Source organism: Aquila chrysaetos, chromosome 19 (assembly GCF_900496995.4).
Source record: "Aquila chrysaetos chrysaetos chromosome 19, bAquChr1.4, whole genome shotgun sequence".
Taxonomy (NCBI): domain Eukaryota; kingdom Metazoa; phylum Chordata; class Aves; order Accipitriformes; family Accipitridae; genus Aquila; species Aquila chrysaetos.
Genome location: NC_044022.1, coordinates 10966718 through 10988352, shown reverse-complemented (window position 1 = coordinate 10988352; position 21635 = coordinate 10966718). Strand labels below are relative to the sequence as shown.

General features: G+C 38.7%; 1 protein-coding gene across 1 annotated transcript in view; it reads right to left on the bottom strand.

Annotated features, from left to right (window-relative positions):
* Positions 1-21635, bottom strand: part of GUCY1A2 (guanylate cyclase 1 soluble subunit alpha 2) — a 186094-nt gene that overhangs the window by 44680 nt on the left and 119779 nt on the right. The window contains exon 6 of the mRNA XM_030042593.2: positions 20616-20759. Coding sequence (XP_029898453.1) covers positions 20616-20759 — 144 coding nt within the window. The remainder of the gene's footprint in view (positions 1-20615; positions 20760-21635) is intronic.

Genomic DNA, 21635 nt, shown 5'->3' with positions numbered 1-21635 from the left:
AAGTCAATTAATTATTTTCTATAAAAATAAACAGGGGCTTTCTTCACATCAGCAACCATCCAAATTCATGTAGCTGAACTTAATATGTGAATCTGGGCAAAGGGAAGAAAATCTTTTCCTTTAAAGCACACATTTCATTAATGTCTGTGTAAATCACAGAACGGTGCACCTCAAAAAGTAGATTTCTTAAAAATTATGCCTACGTGTGAAAAACCTGATAACAATGAAGTATACTTTCATATTAATCATGAGGAAATGATGCCAAACAAACACAAGTTCTTATTCTAATTTTTGCCAAACCAAGAAAGGCTATTTTTCTATTTGAAATATCTTTAAAGCTATTACCTGCACCATAAATTTCAGTGAGGCATATAGACTCCAAGCTATGTTAAGGTGAGCTTGTTCAGACCTGACCCAATATAGCTGTAGAAGCACAGCACTGCTATTGGATCAGCACAAGGGGCCATGAGGACTACTGTCCTGACTTAAACCATCGCAGTTGTCAACACCTATGAAAAATTATCAGAACATGACAAGTGCAGAGTGATACCTTTCCAGCTTTACTTGCTTCTGACCAGTTGTGACTCTGGGTCTTCTAAGGCTCACTTTCTGCTGAGGCCCATGTCCTGTGATGCCCTTACTATACTGTTACAGCTGCTTGAACTAACTGGTGTAAACCCGGAACAGGTAACTCCAATACTTGCCTCTCCCTTAATTGCCAGCGTATTTCTGGTCTTCTTTCTTTGCTAGATTTTTCAAAGCTATGCAGTGGGTGGGTTCCTCAAACATTCATTGGACTGAAGAGAGGTTTCTGTTATAGCCCTCAGGCACTAATTAATGACAGCTTACTTCACTGCAGCTCCTTTTTCCCTGGTCTGCCATCCTGGCTGCAAGAACAAGGCAATGATAAAATTGTCTCTGACTCAGCAGCAAGATTCCCTGTTCCCCTCTACATATCCTCAACTTTATTTAAACAAACTAATTCATTAGAAAATTGCCATACAATGGATTTTTAAATATTTTTCATAGGAACGGAACCAGTTCCATTTAGCCTAGAGACATCTGGAAACCCTCCCCAAAAATGATTCTAAAAGGAATATTCTGATAATATGCCATTTCTGTGGAGATCACAAGTGGTGCTTCTGACGTCACCTCAGTCCAGTCCAATAGAGTTTAAAACAGAAGGTACCATCAAAGAACATGATTTGGCTCACTGCATTTCCACCCAGTTAGCCCTGTGCTGACACTGGTAGCTGACAGCACACTGCAGCAGGCCTGGATTACACACAGAACAGTGTTTGAACCTTTTTAATGAACTTTCACTGACTCAAAGGCTGCTTGAAAAAGGATTTGGGTCAAAAGCAAGGTAGGACAGCAGAGGGCAATGCAAAACGTGAGTGGGCAGTGTGCTGTAGCAGTTAAGGGCATGATACAAGATAAAACACAGGCCTCTTTCAAGGCGTTGATGGGAAGGATGACAATGCCTGTTTATCCATATTAATCTATGGGGATTTTAAATGCTGTAACTACCAAATCCTCTAAAGATTATAACCAATATGCCTGCCAATCATGTGGACTACAAGAGAATCTTGCTTATAGAAAATGCCTTAAAATTAAAATTCCAAGGCAAGACAAAACAAAGGAGCAGCAGAGGAGGAGTGTGAAGAGGGACGACCAGTGTAAGGTAAGTTTTGATAAGCTAAGCCCATAGCAAGACATGCCAGCAACAGACAATACCTGTTTTTCATGCACCAGTAAGAATTCCAGATGCATCACAGCAAGCGTGGGAAAACTATAATTCCTGCAATGGCATTGGGCTACAAAGGTATCATCTTCAGTTAGCCCAAAGTAATGAGAGCACGAGTCACTTTCTCATTTTGGAACCTTGTCCCACTAAATTGGCAATATGCTCAGGAAGTAGTTGCATCAGGATGTGAGGGCATTGTTCATAACTGTCATTACTGTGCAAGACACATCAGGAGATGGACTTAGAAATGTTTGCAAACAGAATTAATTAAAATGAATGCTTTATTTAGATGGCAAAATAAACTATATTCACATCTGCATAATCCCCATGTCCTGCTGAGGAAACCACATGTCCAGCTGAAGATTTGCTCTTTGCTGGTGTTCTTCGAAAGGAAGCAGCAGAAAGACTGGTATCACAGACCTCTCTCACAGAAATTTCCACAAATCTCAGTGCTTTCTACAGCCTGTAAACCTGCTGTTTGGTTCTCACGCACACAGATTTACTGTTCAGTGGTGAGCAATCACCTCTACCAAGTTTTTCCCACTGGCTTTTTTCTCCTTTTCCTTTTTTGGGGAGGAGGAGAGGAGGGTATAGAGAAGAATTTTTAGGAAGCTCTCAGGGTTCCGTACTGCTTTCCTGTCTTCAGAAGACCAAACTAAAGTAGTCACCTGTTGCAATTTGGTCATATCTCCAAACAGAGGTATTTATAAAGTAATTTGGGGGGGTTCAGATGTTTACTAAGCATAGATGAGGTTCTAAAACATACATTTATTTCTCACTTTCTACTTTCTTGAAAAAAACTTTTGATTCTTCTTGCAAAACATTGTTTAGAGCTTAGATTTCATTTTAGTATTAGTGTTATGTGGGCTGTGCAATGATGATGCTTGTTAGGGTTAGCAAGAAAAACTTTCAGTTTTGTATAAATTGCAGTTTTTAAGCATCTTTTCTGTGAAACAAAACTGAGGTCCTTCAAAATATGAAATGTGAAAACGATGACAGGTTCAAGAACAGTCATTTTGCTATTTTGGGCTTAATAGTACTCACTCACCCCGAGTGTGGGACATTCACCTTTGTCTAATGTAAGCCATGGAGACTAAGCTTGGTATTCTATACTCCACTTAACCACTGGCTGCTCTTAATGCCTTTTTATCTTTCCAGAAATGCCATCTTAAACCATAGAACTTTTTGTTCTATTAAAAAAATCATTAAAACTAATGCATTTCATAAGGAGTATTGGTTTAAAAGAATCTGTGTTTTCATATGTGCAAAACATTTCACCAAAAACAAAGAAAAAAGAAATCTCAGATGGCTCTGCTTACAGAACTGTCAAACACAGCAAAAAGTATGATATACTTGATTCACACTTCTAAGGCAAGGTAAGTTAAGCCCTGTACTACCACTATGCAGGACGCAACGGCTAGCCTCACTGAAAACTAGATTGGAAACTCTGCACTGTCTTACAGATTGCAGTTTGTAGAGTGTGGCTCCGTCAGTTTGTGTAGACATAACTGGAGAGACAGTTCTCCTATGAGAATAACCTTTCTTTGTTCTGCAAAAGATATATTTGCAAACAATCATTTTGATTCTGAATGGCTGTTCATTTCTTTCTGGTCATGAACAATCAGACCAAAAAACTTACTCACTGTGTTCACTGGGGAACAGATCTTTGCAAAATTAACCTCATCTCCTGTGAACAATACTCCTCATGTGTGGACAAGAGTAGGCTTTATTATTTAGCTATTTTCCATTCATCTTCATGCATTAAAAGTTTTTCTTCTGTCCAGGGAGCAAGAATGTGACATAACTTAGGTAACCAATACACACAATGCAACAAATGGAAAAAATCAAGGAAGAGCTCATAAAAAACAAAAAGGCTAAAAATTCTTTGGCAAATGCTCAGAAATAATGAAAGCTCTGAGAATAGAAGAAGGATGTTGTAGTCTCCTCAATATGTTTATAACTAGCAATTTCACGAGCTCCCTATGAGTCCTTTGGGGAGGAAATGACAGTGTGTAAACAACCATAAAATGTTGTAGGGTAACCAGACTGAAATAGATACCATGACCTCAGTCATAGCAGACAGAATTTTTGCACTCTCTTTGTTGTTTTTGTTATCTGAGCTATCCTAGCTATTAAATGTGCCATTCCTTCAGAAAAAGAAGCTGCAGACATCTGTGACTAGGAACAGGCAATAAATTAGATAAGAATGTAAGAAGAACTGTACAGTATCAGACCAAAAGACCATCTAGTCCAGTACTGTCACCCTGAAAGCAGACATAATGTTTGAACACAGAGCCCAGTATGCAAGGGATGGTGCCCTGGAGACAAATGGGGTTAAATGAAGGATTCACTGAAGCCTGTGAAAATTTTCTTCTAATTATGGTAGAGAAAAGGTTTCAGAGAGTGCCAAACAGAATGTAATCATGCTTTGTTCTCACTGGAAGTTTAAGAAAAGTGAGACTGAAAATTTGAATATCAAATAGCTTCCTAGGAGATGTGAGGTTTTGTGGTAAACACATACAGAAAAAAAAAAAAAAAAAAAAAAAAAAGAAGTTTGAACTCCACATCACCTTCTTTTAATTTTCACTTTTGACAAAGTTCTTATTCACAGATAGCCCAGTGAAATGGAGACTGGTATTTTGGAGTTAGAAATAATGGAACTGTCTTCATCCCACTACAAAATTTCAGGGCTTACAATACATTGTCCATGTTAAAATTAGTATGTGTTGAAATTAAATTAATTAGTGTTTGAGAGTTTATATAGGAAAAGGGAAAGACTTAGTCATTAATTTGGGAGACATTTTCATGTTGTCTTGGTGCATATAAGCTAAGAATGTAAAGTGATGTCCTTAGAAAATATCCATTAGTGTATTTACAGAAACTATGCATTTCTCAGGCTTCCACAGGCTTTAAAGTTGAAATTGTGATTTTCGCAAAAGCTAGGTTAAAAAATAAAATCACTACCTAAAGTCATATTCTCTTGAACACTTATGTTATTGGTTCTTCTTTCAAAAAAGTAGCTCCACTAACATATTTCAAAATTAACTTTTTTTATAATGATCTTTTAATCATAAAACACCTGAACTATTGAAAAAAGGCAAAATTACCCTTCTTACCTTTAGTTATAACAGTAGCCTGTAAAGCTACAAACCGCTTGTGTATGCAGATCAGTCACACATGAGTTTGCTGAATCTGGCCTTTCACAAAAATATATGTGTCTGTATACACACACACACATACGTATGGAATATTTACATATATTTAAGGAACGATTTCAGTTTGTTCTGATGAGTCAGAGGTTTTGTTGTTATTATTGCTGGAACCTAAATATAATTATGTGGGGGATGTGAACTTGGTTATTAACTGATTTTCCAAGGTGAATACCTGTTAGTATTCATTTCAGTAAGTCCAGACAGATATAGTTTTCTAGAGAATCAAAATTAGACCAATTCACAGCTCGTGAGCATCAGCTAAATGCATAGAAATTTGAAGGCCTGCAGTAATTTGGTAGTTGCAAGTCCTGCACTTTGTGATTCAACACAACTAAGGTAGATCCAGTTCTTATATAATACAGATTCCTTACATGCATTAATAATTGAAGAAACAGCTGCTACTTAAATATAATTTATTTTTTAAAACATACATAATACTTCAGGAAGCCAAGTGTCCTATAAACAAAAGCTCTCACAGATCGGATTAGACCTTCAGAACCCTCCATTCTTCAGAAAATTCATTCCATGAAGTAAAATATATAAAAAGAGAAATCCAGAGAGCTGCTGAGCAATTATGGCTCATATTGATTTTAATGCCAGAGACATTCCACACACTTCTGGTTTTACAAGATGGTACAGTTGCACCACTTTGAGCAAATTCTTGAAGACAGGTAGATTTGTAATATAGAGAAGAAACTGTTCAATCATGCTATATATATCCCTTCCAGTCTCTATAAACTGATAGTCATAAATGACAATTTAATCTCAGAAATCAAAGGCTGAACAAAGGTAGCTAAATGCAAATTATTTTCTACTCAAGTCAAAGGACATGAGCTCAGCTCCCAAACCACTTAGATGTACAAAGGTATAGTTAGTTAACCAAGTTTGAAATATTTCCATGATCAAAAAACCCTGGACTATTTTTGATCAAATGAATAGGAGTTTTGGTCAAAACCACTTATGAATAATGAAGCTGTTTTCTAAGTTCAAGCAACCAGTGTGTTGTGACATGATGACCTTTTCATAATATTGGAAAGAAAGTGCAATAACCAGTTACTGAAGATGGCCTATACAACCAGCTCTATAAACTGGAAAAGACAAAAAGACAAACACAAGATGCAAACAGAAATCACAAATAAATAAAAGGCAAACTCCTATAACCAGAGATCATAAAAACAGCTTTTTGAATAGACTACCTACTTTAAAGTTTGGAGTGAGTAGTGATTTTAATTGTCCTACCTGAGATGCCCCACAGATGCCTAATCTTAAGGCCACAAAGCGACAATCAGGCCACCTTCAGATGACAGCATTTTTTTCAGAAAAACACAGAAACAGTTACTGGAATAACAGGGAAATATTTGTGTCATTTCATGTTATGTATTTCTTATTGTCACTGTCATAGATTAGTAAAAAAATCAGAAAAGAATTCTTTAAGGTAATGTTTAGTAACAGTCTGCTTCACTTAAGTAAATCACAATGATGCTCCCAACAGAAGTGATGACTCTAATTCTGCAAAGTGTTGTTTGTGGCTACAGAGTGATTCCTAAAGGACCATCCTGCAGAAATAACAGTAGTAAAGCAGTAACAACAGCAGTTAGTTCCTCTCCCAAAGAACTTTAGAACTGAACGGTAGTTAAAAATGTCCCTATTTTTAGGATTCTTTTTCTTCTGGTAAAGGTTTTTATACTTCTTTTCATCCATATTCAAAATGTAGCACAAATGGTCCTACTGCAAAGTAAGCTGTCATGGAAAGAAAAACAGGTATTCTACAGAAAGATGACAAAAAAGATGTATTTTTAAAAAGGCACATAGGGATTCAGTTACTCACTTTCCATTAAAATTACTGTAAGAGGTGTCACTACTTCCACAGACCACTGAAAATTTACTCTTTTGTAAAGAACATGTTATGTCTCCCAGATGAACATCAGATTTTAACAGTATAAATATATCATCACATTACCTGGTACAGAATAACCAAAAAGCCTGGTACAGGCTAGGACCTGGGGGTCCTGGTGGACAGCCAGCTGCACAGGGGTCAGGAGTGCACTGCTGGAGCAACAAAGATAAATTGGATCCTGGGTTGCATTTGCATGGGCATCACTGGCAGGGATAGAGACGTGATCATCCTACTCTACTCGGTGCTTGTCAGGCCGTGCCTGGAGTATTGTGTCCAGTGCTGGCTGCCACTATTCAAGAAAGATGCTCACAAACTGAAGAGTGTCCAAAGGAAAGCCACAAAGATGATCAATGGGCTGGAGAACCTGCCCTGTGAGGAAAAGCTGAAGGGAGTTAGGTCTTTTCTCCCTGGAGAAGAGAAGGCTTGGGGGACCTCATCCCAGTATTCCAGTACTTAAAGGGCAGCCACAAAGAGGACAGAAGCTCTCTCTCCACAAGGAGCCACATGGAGATGACAAGCGGCAACAGGTACAGTTTGAATGGGAGAGGTTTCATCTCGACATATGAGACAATGTTTTACATTGAGAACAATCAATCACTGGAACAACTTCCCCAGGGACGTGGTGGAGTCCCCATTGCTGGAGGTTTTCAAGATGTGATTAGACAGGGTGCTAGATAATCTCAGCTAGGCTTCTCCCACAAAAAGCTGGACCATCTGATCTTTCAAGGTCCCTTCCCACCTGGGCTGTTCTATGATTCTATGACTTTTGATAAGCTTTGTTTTAATCAGTTTCTGTCATTTTAGAATCATAGAATCATTTAGGTTGGAAAAGACCTTCAAGATCATTGACTCCAACCATCAACCATGCCCACTAAATCATCTCCTGAAGTACCCTGTCCACTCGCTTTTTGAATACCTCCAGGGATGGTGACTCAACCACTTCCCTGGGCAGCCTGTTCCAACGTCTGACAACCCTCTCAGTAAAGAAATTTTTCCTAATATCCAACCTAAACCTCCCCTGCCGCAACTTGAGGCCATTTCCTCTCATCCTGTCGCTAGTCACCTGACAGACGAGACCAGCACCCACCTCACTACAACCTCCTTTCAGGTAGCTGTAGAGAGCGATAAGGTCTCCCCTCAGCCTCCTTTTCTCCAGACTAAACAGCCCCAGTTCCCTCAGCCGCTCCTCATAAGACTTGTGCTCCAGACCCCTCACCAACTTGGTTGCCCTTCTCTGGACACGCTCCAGCACCTCCATGTCTTTCCTGTTGTGAGGGGCCCAAAACTGAACACAGCACTCGAGGTGCGGCCTCACCAGTGCCGAGTACAGGGGAACAACCACCTCCCTCTTCCTGCTGGCCACACTATTTCTGATACAGGCTAGGATGCGATTGGCCTTCTTGGCCACCTGGGCACACTGCTGGCTCATATTCAGCCGGCTGTCAACCAGCACACCCAGGTCTTTCTCTGCCGGGGCAGTTTTGCAGCCACCCTTCCCCAAGCCTTTTAGATATTAAGATAATGGTGAAGGCTTTAACCAGTATTAGAATATTTAGCTAAATGTCAAGAATTATCTTGCTCACTCTAGGAAAACTATATCCCAGTAAGAAATTATCCAGGGCCTCGTGTTTCCTGGTGTGGAGGTTTTGCAAGAAGGAAAAATGGGATCTCAGAAATACACCACTTTCCATCTTCTTCCTCAGAGTTGATTCTTTTTCCTGTAACAAAGCTTCAAACCTAGACAAAAATCAGGTCTTCCTTCAGGATAATTATCACTTGGGCCCCTCCAAGTTCTGCCAGCTAGGAGAAATCCCAGTACATCCTAATCCACCTTTTTTTATACCACTTTCTCCTTTCTTTTTATTGACCTAATCAAATAGGTCACATGCAAATAGGATGAAGCCAAAGAGCCCTTCAATTAACTGAGCATTCTTAGATTATTTGTGCCTTGTTTTCCCTTCTTCTCTATTCAAAACTAATGTCCTTGCTCTCCTCTCCTCTCTTTCTAAAATATTAAAGCAAAACCAAAACCCAAATATGAGATATATCAAAATATGGAGATTGTTTTGTTTTTAAAAAAAAAAGTTCAGGTTATTCAGTATGAAGTCTCTGAAGATGATTATTTACATTGAATGACTTTTAGCCTAGTTTAAGGAAGATATTTGAACAGAAGAGGCTATCGCAAGTTCCTCTGAAGTATTGGCATTTTTTCCAAAATACTCTTATGTCTCATATGAAAGGAAGCTGAAATACCATTAAAAATTTAGTTTATGGATTTATTTATGACAGGAAACGCATTCTTCCTCAGGGAACTAAACTTCTGAAACAGTAGAACAATGTTGCTGAACTTGTCAGCTTCAAACAGAAGGCCAAGTATAATCCTCCAGCATCCACCCCCCCATCTGAACTGTTCACTCAAATATAGCACAGTGTAATGACTCACTGTTTAGCACAGAATAATGACAACAGTTATGCGACAGAGTTTTTTAACCAGTGCTTAAAACTGCAGACTTTGACTTTTCTTCTCAGAAGTGGGTGTGTTGGAGGGAATGAGGGAATAAAAGTAGAGAATTGCCATTAACAAATATACTTTCTTCATCTTAATCTTGCAGAGGAGATGCTGGCAGCTGCTTCTAAAAATCCGGTAACTGTGGATGCCAGTGTATGAAGCCAGATCTGCATAAAGGTTAACATATCTACAGGATTACCCAGTGGGGCTGAGAAAGACACTGTTCTCCACGAGACAACCCAGAGGCAGCTCTTCTGGGACTCTGTGCAAGGCTTTGCTTGCAATCCAGGGTCAGAAAAGACAAGGACTACTGAGGTGCTCCTTGCAACACGAAAAATCTTTGTGTCAAGGGGGATCTTTCCTGCAGTGAGCATAATCCTCCCAGCAAAATTATATTAAAGGGACAAGGTAACTAATAGGTCATGGAGAGGAAAGCTATGCCCTTTAAATGTATAACAGAAGGTACGCGGTATAAAAAAGTGCATGCAGCTCAGCTCCATTTTTTTGTTATTTCCAGTGCACCTTATCCCAAACTATTCATGCAGTAGGAGACAAGGAAGAGGGGAGAAGGAGGAGATGGAAAGCGGCCCTTTCTTGAATCTTTTCCTCCAGTCTGCATCAGGGTGCAGAGGGAGCTATGCTAGCAGTCACCTAGCACATGAGTGCCTGAGTTGCATTATTCGGGAGGATGCATTACTTCTGCACACTGGAGAGCTCCTGGAGGCATAACACCATCTCTTTCTTCTGGGGGAGGATCAGATCAAAGGAAGAGGCAGATTTGCCCTATTTGCTGCCAAAACCTGCAATTTATGGCACATTATGGCCCCAGATAAAGTAAAACATTTGGATTAGGGCACTTCACTGTTTGGACACTTGGAAGAGAGACAGAAAATGAAGGGACATCAGTGATGTAATGGTGGTTCTGAAACAAAAATATTGCCCATTTTAGAAAAGACAATGTACATAATTGAGATTACAATAATAAATAAATATCACTAGCTCTGGACAGAAGAGGCTTCCTTCATTTTAAAGCAGGCAGACCAAAAAGCAGATGCAGACAGCTCAGTCACTGAAGGGAGAGGCAGATGCTGTAGCAATGCAGCACAGGGCAGCAGCTGCCTGACAGCATCTCAGCAGCTGGAAACACAGACACTCAGGTAGCAACCACGTCTACAGCTGCAAAGGGCAAGGCATTTTCCCTTCTATGTCCCACTCAGAGGCCTCTGGGATCACCCGTGCCTATCAACACAGTGAGGTGGCAATTCAAGCCTAGCACATTTACTGTTCATGCTTATGTGGTCAGACTGCATAAAAGTCAATAAAGCACTATTTTCATGCAAAATCTGTGCTTGTTTCTCGGTGTACTACTGCTTATCTTCTATGAGTCCTTGTAGGTTTGCATATTATCTCATATCACTACTTTTATTTAGGTTTTGTGTAATGCTTCCCATCTCTTCCCCATCTCAGGAGATAAGAAAAATAGCCTTGTAGTTGATAGTGGAAACTTGACTTTTAATTTTTATATGACAGGAAGACATACTGAGGGAAGAAGAGAACAGATATTTAGGACTTAGGAGAAATAGAAGTTTAGCGCTCAGCTACCATGGGTTCCCTAACCCAATTCTTTAAATAGTCATGGATAATTTTATATTACATGGTTTTATGTCTTTTTTATATAAATATATAACATCACTATACACGTGGCAATTCTCATTTTCTAAGGATTTTTGTCTATCGTTCCCTTTGTCAACCTCCTGAAACTCCAGTGTACAAGAGATTTAATTATTTATTCACCTGGTGGGCTGTGTTGCTGTTGTTCTTGTTATTACTGCTTGCTTTTTGTTTGAATAAAGAGTCAGTGACAATAATAACAATAGAAAATTTCGGCTTCAGCATGGAAGTTCTCCACTGACTAGAACAGTCAAAACTAGAATGTGAAGTTTTGGCAGCTGCACAAAATGCCCCAACTCAAGCCCAGGGGCAAAACAGTATCTTAGGATATCTTCCATGCTAGATAACCAAGAATGCGGGTGTTTTTTTTTCATAAAGGACACAACTTCAACACATTACTCTGTTTAAAGTCTTTTTTTCCCCAGGTGATTGTCCTAGTAACTAATCTATTTACTATCCTGGAGCAAGTTTTCCTCTGATCAGAAATTTGATCTGGTAAATTTGCCTGATGAAAATGTGGCAAGATATTTCTACGCAAGTTTTTGGTTTTGATCATTCAGTGTTCTCAGCCAAAAAGTGTTTTCCATGGAAAACTTCCAACCACCTCTACTACTAGCCAGACATCTGGAGTATTATTTGGAGGCGTTTGTGTCTGAAATAACTGCTAAACCGTGAGAATCAGACCAGTGAGAGATGTCACACCGTGACCTTAAACCTAACCCCAGAATCCAGCTGCACATCCTGTGGCCACAAGTCCACTGCAGGAATCCAGATGTTGAAACTGTTGCTGGTTTTCCCTGTGCATGGACTTACATCACCTGGAGAAAGAAATTAAATTAACTGCTCACTCTGAGGCACTAGGACAAAGTTACAAGCTAGGAGCAACCATCATAGTAAGGTTTTGTCTGCCTTAGGGAACATGACATATGACTGAATTACAGAGCCAGCTGTACTGTACTGTACTGTATTTACTCAGCTAAATCTAAATACTGTGAGTCACAAAGAGTTGTGAACATGTAATAATCACTGTGGACTAATAAACTATGAAGAAGTCCACAAGGTGCCCTGGGTAACTACCCTGGTTTCTACAAGTATGCTCTATCTGCCATAGAGACAAGTATAAATAGAAAGGCTCTTGTGCTTCTTACTTGGAGGACAACAATGTCAGAGAAAACATGGTATCAGAGCAGAATGGTCAGGTCCAAAGACAAAACCTCTTCTCACTGATCCTCATGTTATTAATTAGCTCTCTGCTCATCTTTCCGGTCTCTTCCTCTCAGCAGTCAGAAAAAGAGTATCTTCACAGCCTTCTAATTAATTCAAGTTGGGCTTACACTGGGTTGCCAATCCTGATACCATGCCTCTGTCCTGCAATTGCATGCACAGCAGGCTGACCCTTACATTGTGCAGGATCAAGCCCTGGTAGCTTTGAAAATCTACCTTTATCATCTACTGCAGACTTTACCTAAGTACCTGATAAAAACAAGAAATTCATGTCACCCGAAAGACTAACCAACCCTTTGGGAAATTTCCTTCTTCAGCAGTATAAAGTATCAATCTAAGTTTTCAGACCAAACTCTTCCACAAAACTGCTGTGCACCCAATAGTCATATTAAACCCCACTTACCCTTGTTATTGCAAGACATATACAGTAACACTGTCATACAGTGGGTGCAACATACACCTGGATATGACAAAGTCCCTTCAAAATAATAGAAGTTGCAAATAATGGGTGTGGTTTTGTTTTTTAAAAGCAATTGATAATTATTAAAATCAGACAAAAGGAAGCACTTGAGTGAAAATGACGGGGGGGCTGAGGAAAGTGAATTTTCCCTTAGGGTAGCCTAACAAAACTTGCAATTTTCCAGATGCCTGGGGAGATGCACTTTGATACAGATCAGCTCCTCTCATTTCGCATTTCCAAAGGTACCAGACTGAGGTATGGCATCACGAACTCTCCTCAAGCCCAGGGAACCGGCACCAGGGCTGACTTCGCCTCACCATCACCCAAGCATGCTTGCAAGAAAAAGTACCAAGCTTCCCCCAAGACGTGCAGCTCTGAATGCTCCCCAAAGGAGTCTGCTGCCCTGATGTTGGAAAGCCAGTGAAACTAAGAACTCTTGTACTAGCTCATTAGTAATTTTTCGTAAAAATGTCTCTTAATGCAGGTGTTTCTTGTCTGGAACTGTTTCTGATTTTTTCTTTTAAACACAATGAAATTTCTAATCTGAAGTTATGCAGCCTGAAATAGGGTATTATATACATTCCAGAATCTGATGTAGACATTAGGTACAAGGCAAAGTTGCTAGGAGACCACAGATGGAGCAAGAAGCATCGCAATAACACAGCAGCTTTTCACACAGGGCTGATGAGAATGCCTGCATCAGCAGTCAGCCTTTCACAATTTAAAAGAAACCAGACAACCTTTTACTGCTTATGTAAAGATGTACATTTGGTGACGACCACTAAATTGTTATAAAACTAGCACACCACAATCTGAATTAAAAGAAAGGCAAGAAACACTGAAAAGCATTACACAGACAACACTTGCTAAACTACTCTCCCTCTTTCTATGTTTGGGAATGGCCCCTTCATTTAGAAACTTAAAAAAAGCATATATCCAAGCAAATGTTGGCACTTTCACTCTACTTGTGTTCTGGGCCCAAGTGCCATGTTACCGTAATGCAAAGGCGAATACTTAATGAGCCAGCAGAAAATGCTACGCACACTAAAATTCATTGCCCATTTCCATGTTATTAGAAAAGTGTGTCACTCTCACTGTGGACATGAGCCATTACAATCCACAGAGCCCTTTTGTCTCTTCTGTACCCTTACTCATGAGACAGAGTTTATGCTTATTAAAATTTACCACTTGGCAAGCAGAGATTAGAGGTTTATCAAACTCAGGCTTTCATTGTTCCAGTCATCACAGCCACAGGTATTTAAACAGACAACACAAACCAAAACTAATGCAGCTGCACGGCCACAAAGTGACACAGCTTAGACATGCTACAGAAACGGTTCTACTTGTAAAACATTATTTGTCACCTATATATGGGAAGTTGAAGTATAGAAAGTCTGGATAACATCTAAAATTCAAATGGAAAGGCTGTGACTGAACAAAGATTCAAACCTGTGTTTCAGTTCAGCTCCTTCCAGTGTGATCGTCCATCCTTCTGAGAGCTCATTAGCCTGTTCACCCTTGAGGTAGGATTTATCTGACAAACATTCATTCAAATATTTCCTTAAAAAGTAGACACTGAAAGCATGTCAGATGAATAGACTAAAATAGCTTTACTCTCTCCATTTAAAGAGGGAGCTACAGTAACAAGTTTAGATGTAGCTGTTCATACTGTCAGTGTTTGAAGTTAGATGAGGTTAATCCCACACTTCACATGAAGTGGTCCCTCTGCCATGCTGTTCTTCTTTCTCTAGCTGACAGATGAAGACCAGCTTTTGTGTTGACAGTGCTAATACCAGTCTACACTGTTCAAGTGCAGCTTATAAATCCAATAATAAAGTAGGTTTGGCAATGGACATCTGAAAGTTAGAAGCTGCAAGTGCTTCAAGCACTTGATAATAAAGAAACAACTAAGCCGAGGACCAGACTGAGCCTTACAAATACAAGGTCCCATCTACCTCACCTGAGAATAAATTAATTTAACTGAAGCCAATATCAGCTAGAAATTTTCTGCGCTACTCTATTTACATTATTGCATGAACTAGTCATTAGCAAGTGAGCAAAAAGAAAGGTGAAGGTATGTATTTTCTTCAGTTTGTGATTACAGTATTTACAGGCCTAACTGTCACGTTATTGTAACATAATCATTTGAAAGACACATGACATTTTTCTGCTGTAGAGGGACATATTTTAAAACATGTTTTGAACTAATGTGGTAGGGCCCAATCTTTATGTTTTAGACAGGAACACCTGTACACAACAAATCTACATAATTGTAGTTAATTTCAGCAGCTTCATGTAAGTCATTTACTTATCCTCTGTGTGTTCCCAGTTCTGTATCTCTTCACAACCCTATTAGGACCACCTTCAAACACTATAAAAATAAGCAGATAATCTTAGAGAATAACCTCTTGGGACATCTCGTTAGTAAAAACTAAGTATGTTCTGCCAGAGCAGCCCTTTTAACAATAAACTGAAAAGGATGCCTTTCTGTTTCTTTGGGATATACACTGCACATTAATTAATAAGGCAAGATTTGAAGCATGATAAAAAGTGATGCCACCAATAATATCCTATGGGTTTTAACACATCAAATTAGATCTGCATTGTGACTTTTATCTGTAAATGTCAATGCTCTGGAGAATTCTTCTTACAGCATTATCTCTAGCTATTAAAATCAATGTACTTCCACTTCATCTAAAAAAATGTAGTAAAATATGAAGTGTATCCTAAATTCAAGTAACACTGACTTAAAGGTAGGAGGCAATTTTAAATCAATATTTTCAAACTACAGTCATAGAGCACTATGTATAATTAGTTGTACAGATCCTAAATCAAACAAGTGCTTCTGGACTACAAAGTGTTTTGCTGAAAGGATATAAACATATATCCAATTCTACATGCAGTGTCTGAGCCAACAGTCCTTCTTTTCTACTAAGGTCTTAGCTCATGCTAAAGTAATGGGATTTTGCCTCAAATAGAACTGATTTAAAAAAAAAAAAAAAATCATACAGGGACCTGAAGCCTTCTCCATCACTCAGAGAAGAATGATCAGTCCATTTTCTGTTACAAATATTTATTTCAGAAAGAGCGGACTGTGTTACAACACTGATGATAGGATTTGTGGAGGCTGCTATAATATAGCTCGCTCTCTCTTTCTGCAAAACAACATTTTTTCATTACCCTGCAAATCACAGGCTATTCACACAGGTATAAGGAGTGCAGGCTCAGGGTCTCCATTCTGCTGATGCATTTCTGCTGCCTTTGGGTCTGCTGGAAGTGTCAAATGCCTAAGTATGTGTCAGCTGCACACCATGGTGCTCTCATCAGCTCTGACTCTGGGGTGGGAGCATCATCTGGATATAAACCAGACCTGCTTCATACACCTTCTCACCATCCTGAGGTCCACATAAGCATTGCTCTAAGGGGCAGATTTTTCATAAAATGTACATGGTTATACAAACAAGGTATTTTTGTGATCACTACAATGAATACTTTCAAATGATAACTGTGTACCCAGATAAACTTCATTTGATTGTCCACCAATGCTCTTTATAGATGAAAATCTTATCCTAAACTCCCATTTATGTGATGTGGTATTTTTTCATTCATTCATTTATTTTTTCTTTCTAACTTTCTGAGACTCTAAGTGTCATTTAATAAGATATCTGCTGCTCTCACAGGGATGAATATTTCAAGCACTACAAAAAAGTAAATATTTGCATTCTGGTGAGTTCAGTCCTGAGATAACAACGTAATATATCCATCCAAGTAATTTAGAAAATACATATATTCCATAAACCATAATCATAAGACATATCTAATTGAGTAATCATCAAATAAAAAGCACTACATTTCATAATTGCAGTTAGGTTTCCCTAGAGCTGAAATCTCTACAACCGGTACAACCCAAACAGATTCATAAAGGCTCTGTCTAAAAAAAATTTTGCCCCCTAAGTAATTAGCTTCTTAAACGTGCATTGTATCAGTCACACCCCACAAACCTGGGAAATAACTTCTGAACTCACGGTTTCCAGAAGTGACCTCAGAGAGCTTAAAAAAGAGATAAACCTCTGGAAAAGAAAGCCCCTGCAAACAACCAAGAAGACTTTAGCATGTTTCCTTCTTACTAGAAAACACAATCAGAACAGAGTAACTGTGCTGTATTTGTTAGCCTACTAACAGAAATTGAACTTCAAATAACTGTGGTGTCATGTATTATATAAAATGGCTGAGAATTATTTCTTCCTATTTAATCAAGGCTTATCAGCTAGTTTTAGAGGGGGGCAGGAGAAAACAGAACACTGTTGTTTACTCCTGAGATCAGAAGGTCTCTTATTTTTAGGAATTGCATTTTGGAAAATTGTCTCGGACTTAGTGGAGTAATTATCTTACTTTTTCAAAATAGCTACTAGACTATACTGAGGAATAAAGTCAGAATTTAGTCACAGCAACTCATGAAATCTGTCAAAAGATATCAAACGTTGGGCATGAGGAAAACTGCCCTCTGATATCAAGTTCTTTTCAAATATCCAAATACTGATGTAGGTTTTTCGATAAAAGAAAGCAAAAGCTGCGTCAGCATTCTATATTCAGCATGCTTGGCAACGACTCAGGAAATGTGACTTGTGCTTGTTAACATGAATCACAGATAAGAATTAAGGTCAAAATATGGTCAAAATACTGCACTTCTTTTACCATCCATATCAACAGGACCAGCTCAAAGTAACCACATTATAGTACAATTTAATTCACTGTTTAGAAGTCAGGCCACTTATAAATGTCTTACAGCCTACATTGTGTACTTTGTATCTAATGTTCATGAATATTTAAATATGTTAATGGCTTAATTGTAAAATGTGTCATGCAGTAAGTCTCCTATTAATGGTTCTGAGCTGAGTCCATAGTAACTGTTACACATACCTAGGGGTTCTTAAACTTCAGGTAGATTATAGAACCAAGTCCAACTCCTGACTCCACACGGGGCAACCTAAAAGTTAAACCATGTATCTAAGAGCATTGTCCAAACGCTTGAACACTGACTGGCTTGGGGCCATGACCACCTCCCTGGGGAGCTTGTTCCAGTGCTTGACCACTTTTTCCAAATATCCAATCTGACCTTCCCCTGATGCAGCTTTAAGACATTATTAGGCATACGAAGTATTTATTAGCGGGAATCTGTGGCATGATGGGCACCTGCACATTTTTTTAAGTGAAAAACTGGCAGCTAACCAAAGTACGGATCACTATCCAATTCAACATTGGCTGGAAGGTAAAGTCATGCCAACCCAATTTAGAAATAATGCATATGTTTTTAACTGTGACAATCACTGACACAACCACTGACAAAAACTATGTGTTCTTTGCCATTTGTAGGAGGACTCATCTGACAGAGTGTAGAAGCTTACAGTACAGACATCCACATTTAGGCTAAGTCCATAGACTTCCCTTACAGACAACTGAGAAAATACACATTTTTAGGGTGTGATTCATCTCATCCTAGAGTAGACACCTAAACTAGGACAAATTAAAGTAGACTTCTCCAAGAGTCCTTATTTCAATAGTTTTACAGGGTAGACATCCACGTGAGAGGAATCCTAACCTTAATATATTTAAAATCAAATCAAAATACCTCTATGCAAGATAAGCTTTTTTAAACATGATTTACCAGGTTAGGTACAAAGGTAAAAACAACATTTTATGATATCACCATTCCTCATGCCCTGAAAGCTATTACACCTAAAACTGAAGATGGGACAACTAACACCCACTGAGGAGCTTCTCAGCACCTCTACTTTCAGTTTAAGTATGATGAACTGACTTTTTTCTCCTGAATTCTAAAGGATGTTTATTAGCACTTTTTGAAAATATTTGGTTATTCTTAGCATTTTATTCTATGCAAGCATTTTTGCTCTGCACTGTCTTTATAGTCTTTCTTTTATTGGTTTTCTTATGCAGCCACTGAAATCATGAGGAATTTTTGGAAAAATAGTGAGTGATAATGAAAACAGTCACAAACTGTGACTCTCAGGGTAAAACATACACCTTCAAAATTTCCCTACAATTGCAGCAATCACTCAAAAGAAGGTGAAAAGATGGAGAGGATCTGGAAGACAGCTCTCCCAGCATGTGACAGTGTAGCTAGAATGTATTAATCAGCTATAGTCATTGGAAAAATAGAGAAATCATCAAACAATCTAGAAAATCTATTTTAATAAGATTAAATTAATATCTGTTTGAAACAGTCTTATATCAAAACTGAAAACGCTGTCTTCTGGTTATCTTCAGATACCATTTGTCTTTTAATGCTTATTCTGTGTTTGATGAATGTCCACATGAGACTTCAAGAAAATTTTCTTCAAGATCCATAGTCCAAGAGATTTTTTTCAGAAAGTTATTCTTTTGAATATGTGGGCATTTTTCAATAATCAAATAAGTATCTTATTCTGACATTTAAAAAAATTCATCAGCAGCATTGATATCTAAAAATAAAAGTATTTCAACCAGAACTCAATATATTTTCATTTGAATATTGTGTTGCCTTATGTCATGGAATTTCTAACTTGGTTGCCTTGTATCCACACTCTCCTTTCTGGACAGAAAAATTCCTTCAGATTAAGTCTCTCTTGATTCACCACACACAGAGTTCAAGGAATATAGTTCCAGATATAACCTAACTAATAGATAGACAAGAGTTGGAACTCCCAAGTATACAATTTTATTGCTCAAGGAGCATCACAGCAACATCCCTGAATAAATTTTTTAAAATTTCACCTCCTTTCTGTCAAGTTTTAAACCTTCAAAGCAGTCTTTCAATTTTAAAAAAAAAAAAAAAAAAAGCATTTTGGATGGAACCCTCATTTTTTAACAGACAGGAGAAATTGCAATTTACAAAGTGCATTTCAGCCATGATGTAAATCATCCCATGGGAAGTCTGTCTGGCCTTCTCATCCAGCTACATATGGCTTTTGTTATAGGCTTTAGACAGTGTTGAATAATTGTTCTACATAATACCCCCATTTAGATTGAAAACAAAAGGTCTATATTATGGGAAGAACAATTTAACCAGAAACAGGAGTGAGTACACACAATGAAAACAATGTGTAATCTGACCCTTGAAAAAGAAAGGCACATCTATGTATCCATGGTTTTTCTTCCCCGCTGAATCTCCATCTCCTACCTAAACATTACCAGTTCCAAATGCCAGTAGCTACAAGGTTGGTGTAAGATCAAAAGAAGCAGAACAGCAGTGGAACTTTAAAATGGTATAAAAGGACATGTGGTTTTCCACCTCCTGCTACCTCCTGCACCAATCTAGGAAAAGGAACTGGAATAGTGTGGGAAGGATGCACATTAACACTGAGAAAGAGCAGGCAGTCTACACATTCTTCTTTTATACAGGTCAACAACTATTTAGAAAACAGGCATGTGGCCCCTTAGAGCCACAGAACTCTCTGAGTACCTCTACACTAGTGCTGAAGTTCAGTTCAGGAGCCTACTTCTGAAGCGAATTTTCCTATTGCCGTCGCATACTCTGCTTTGGCTTTTAGCATGGGACAGTGCTGGATCATATGAATTGTCGTCTTCTCACACTAAACTGAATTGGAAGAAGGGCTCCAGCAGTGTATCTAATGCCCTCCAGCCACAAATAGGCATTCAATGCATACGACAAGGCGACAGCTAGTCTGTGTGGTCTACTGTGCTTACTAAAGTAAGGCATAGCTTACATGATTGTTGATGGGCACCAGTGAAATATATGTCCACAAAAAAGACCATGATAGATTGATGTGATTTTAAATTCTCCTAGCAATAAACAGATTGCTACTGACAGAACACAATGGAATTAATCAGGTCCACATACCACTGACAAGCCGAGAAAAAAAGAGCAAAGGGGTTACCTTAATAGGGCTCCCATCTGGAGTGAGAACCTCTTCTGAAAGCTCCATCATCTTCAGTGCCATCAGGGCAATGGCTTTAGCATGACTAAGGCTTTTCTTATGGAGCCCTGCTGCAACGCAGTATGCATCACCTATTGTTTCCACCTGCAGCAATCAGATAAATCAAATGTATGATAATGAGAAGACAACCCTACCATTAGTTATCTGCAATCAAATAGCATTGCTTAAAACATGTGAGCAAAACATCCATAAAATAAGCAATTAGACAACGGAGCATAATTACCTGAGTTTGCAAACAGGTGCAGTCAAAACCTGACATGCGATTGCATAGTGGTTCATCACCATTATAACCAAAGAAGATCATTACATCTAGAAAAGTGTATGCCATCAGCTGAGAGATGACAACATTTTCCCACAGCAGTAATACAGAAAACTCTATTTTCCTAAATGAGAAATTGCTTGCAGCTTTGTTTGACACTATCCTGGCCGAGTTTGCTGTTGGGTAAGAATAGTGCTACATCATTATAATTCATAATTATTATTTGCTCTACCAGAAAAGTATATCAGGAAGAGAATTAGAAAAAGCAAAACATCACCATAAAAAACAGTGAAGAGTCTGTAACTTCTCATTAGCAGGTAGCTCTTCCTGGTATAGGGATAATTTACAAATAGATGCTATTGCTACAGACTTTTGACTGCACCTGTCTCTGTTATTTTCAGATAAGAATTGTTGCCTCTGTACTATGCAGGCTACCTGACTGTGAATTCCCTACCTTCAGGCATCAAGTTGAGCAGACTGATCCCTCTGGTCTCTTCAGAGAGGCCTTAGCTCTCTCTTATCCTTGATTTTCTTTAAAGAAAGTTGTCCCTCAGGAGGAAAGTGGGAGCAAAATAAATTGCAGAAGCCCTCTGGCTCTGGATAAAGGCAGCCTGAGAAACACTGAAGCCCTCAAATTCTGCAGCTTTATTAACAGCATTGCATTTTGCAGTCTGCTTCCCCACACATCTGCAACATGCTCT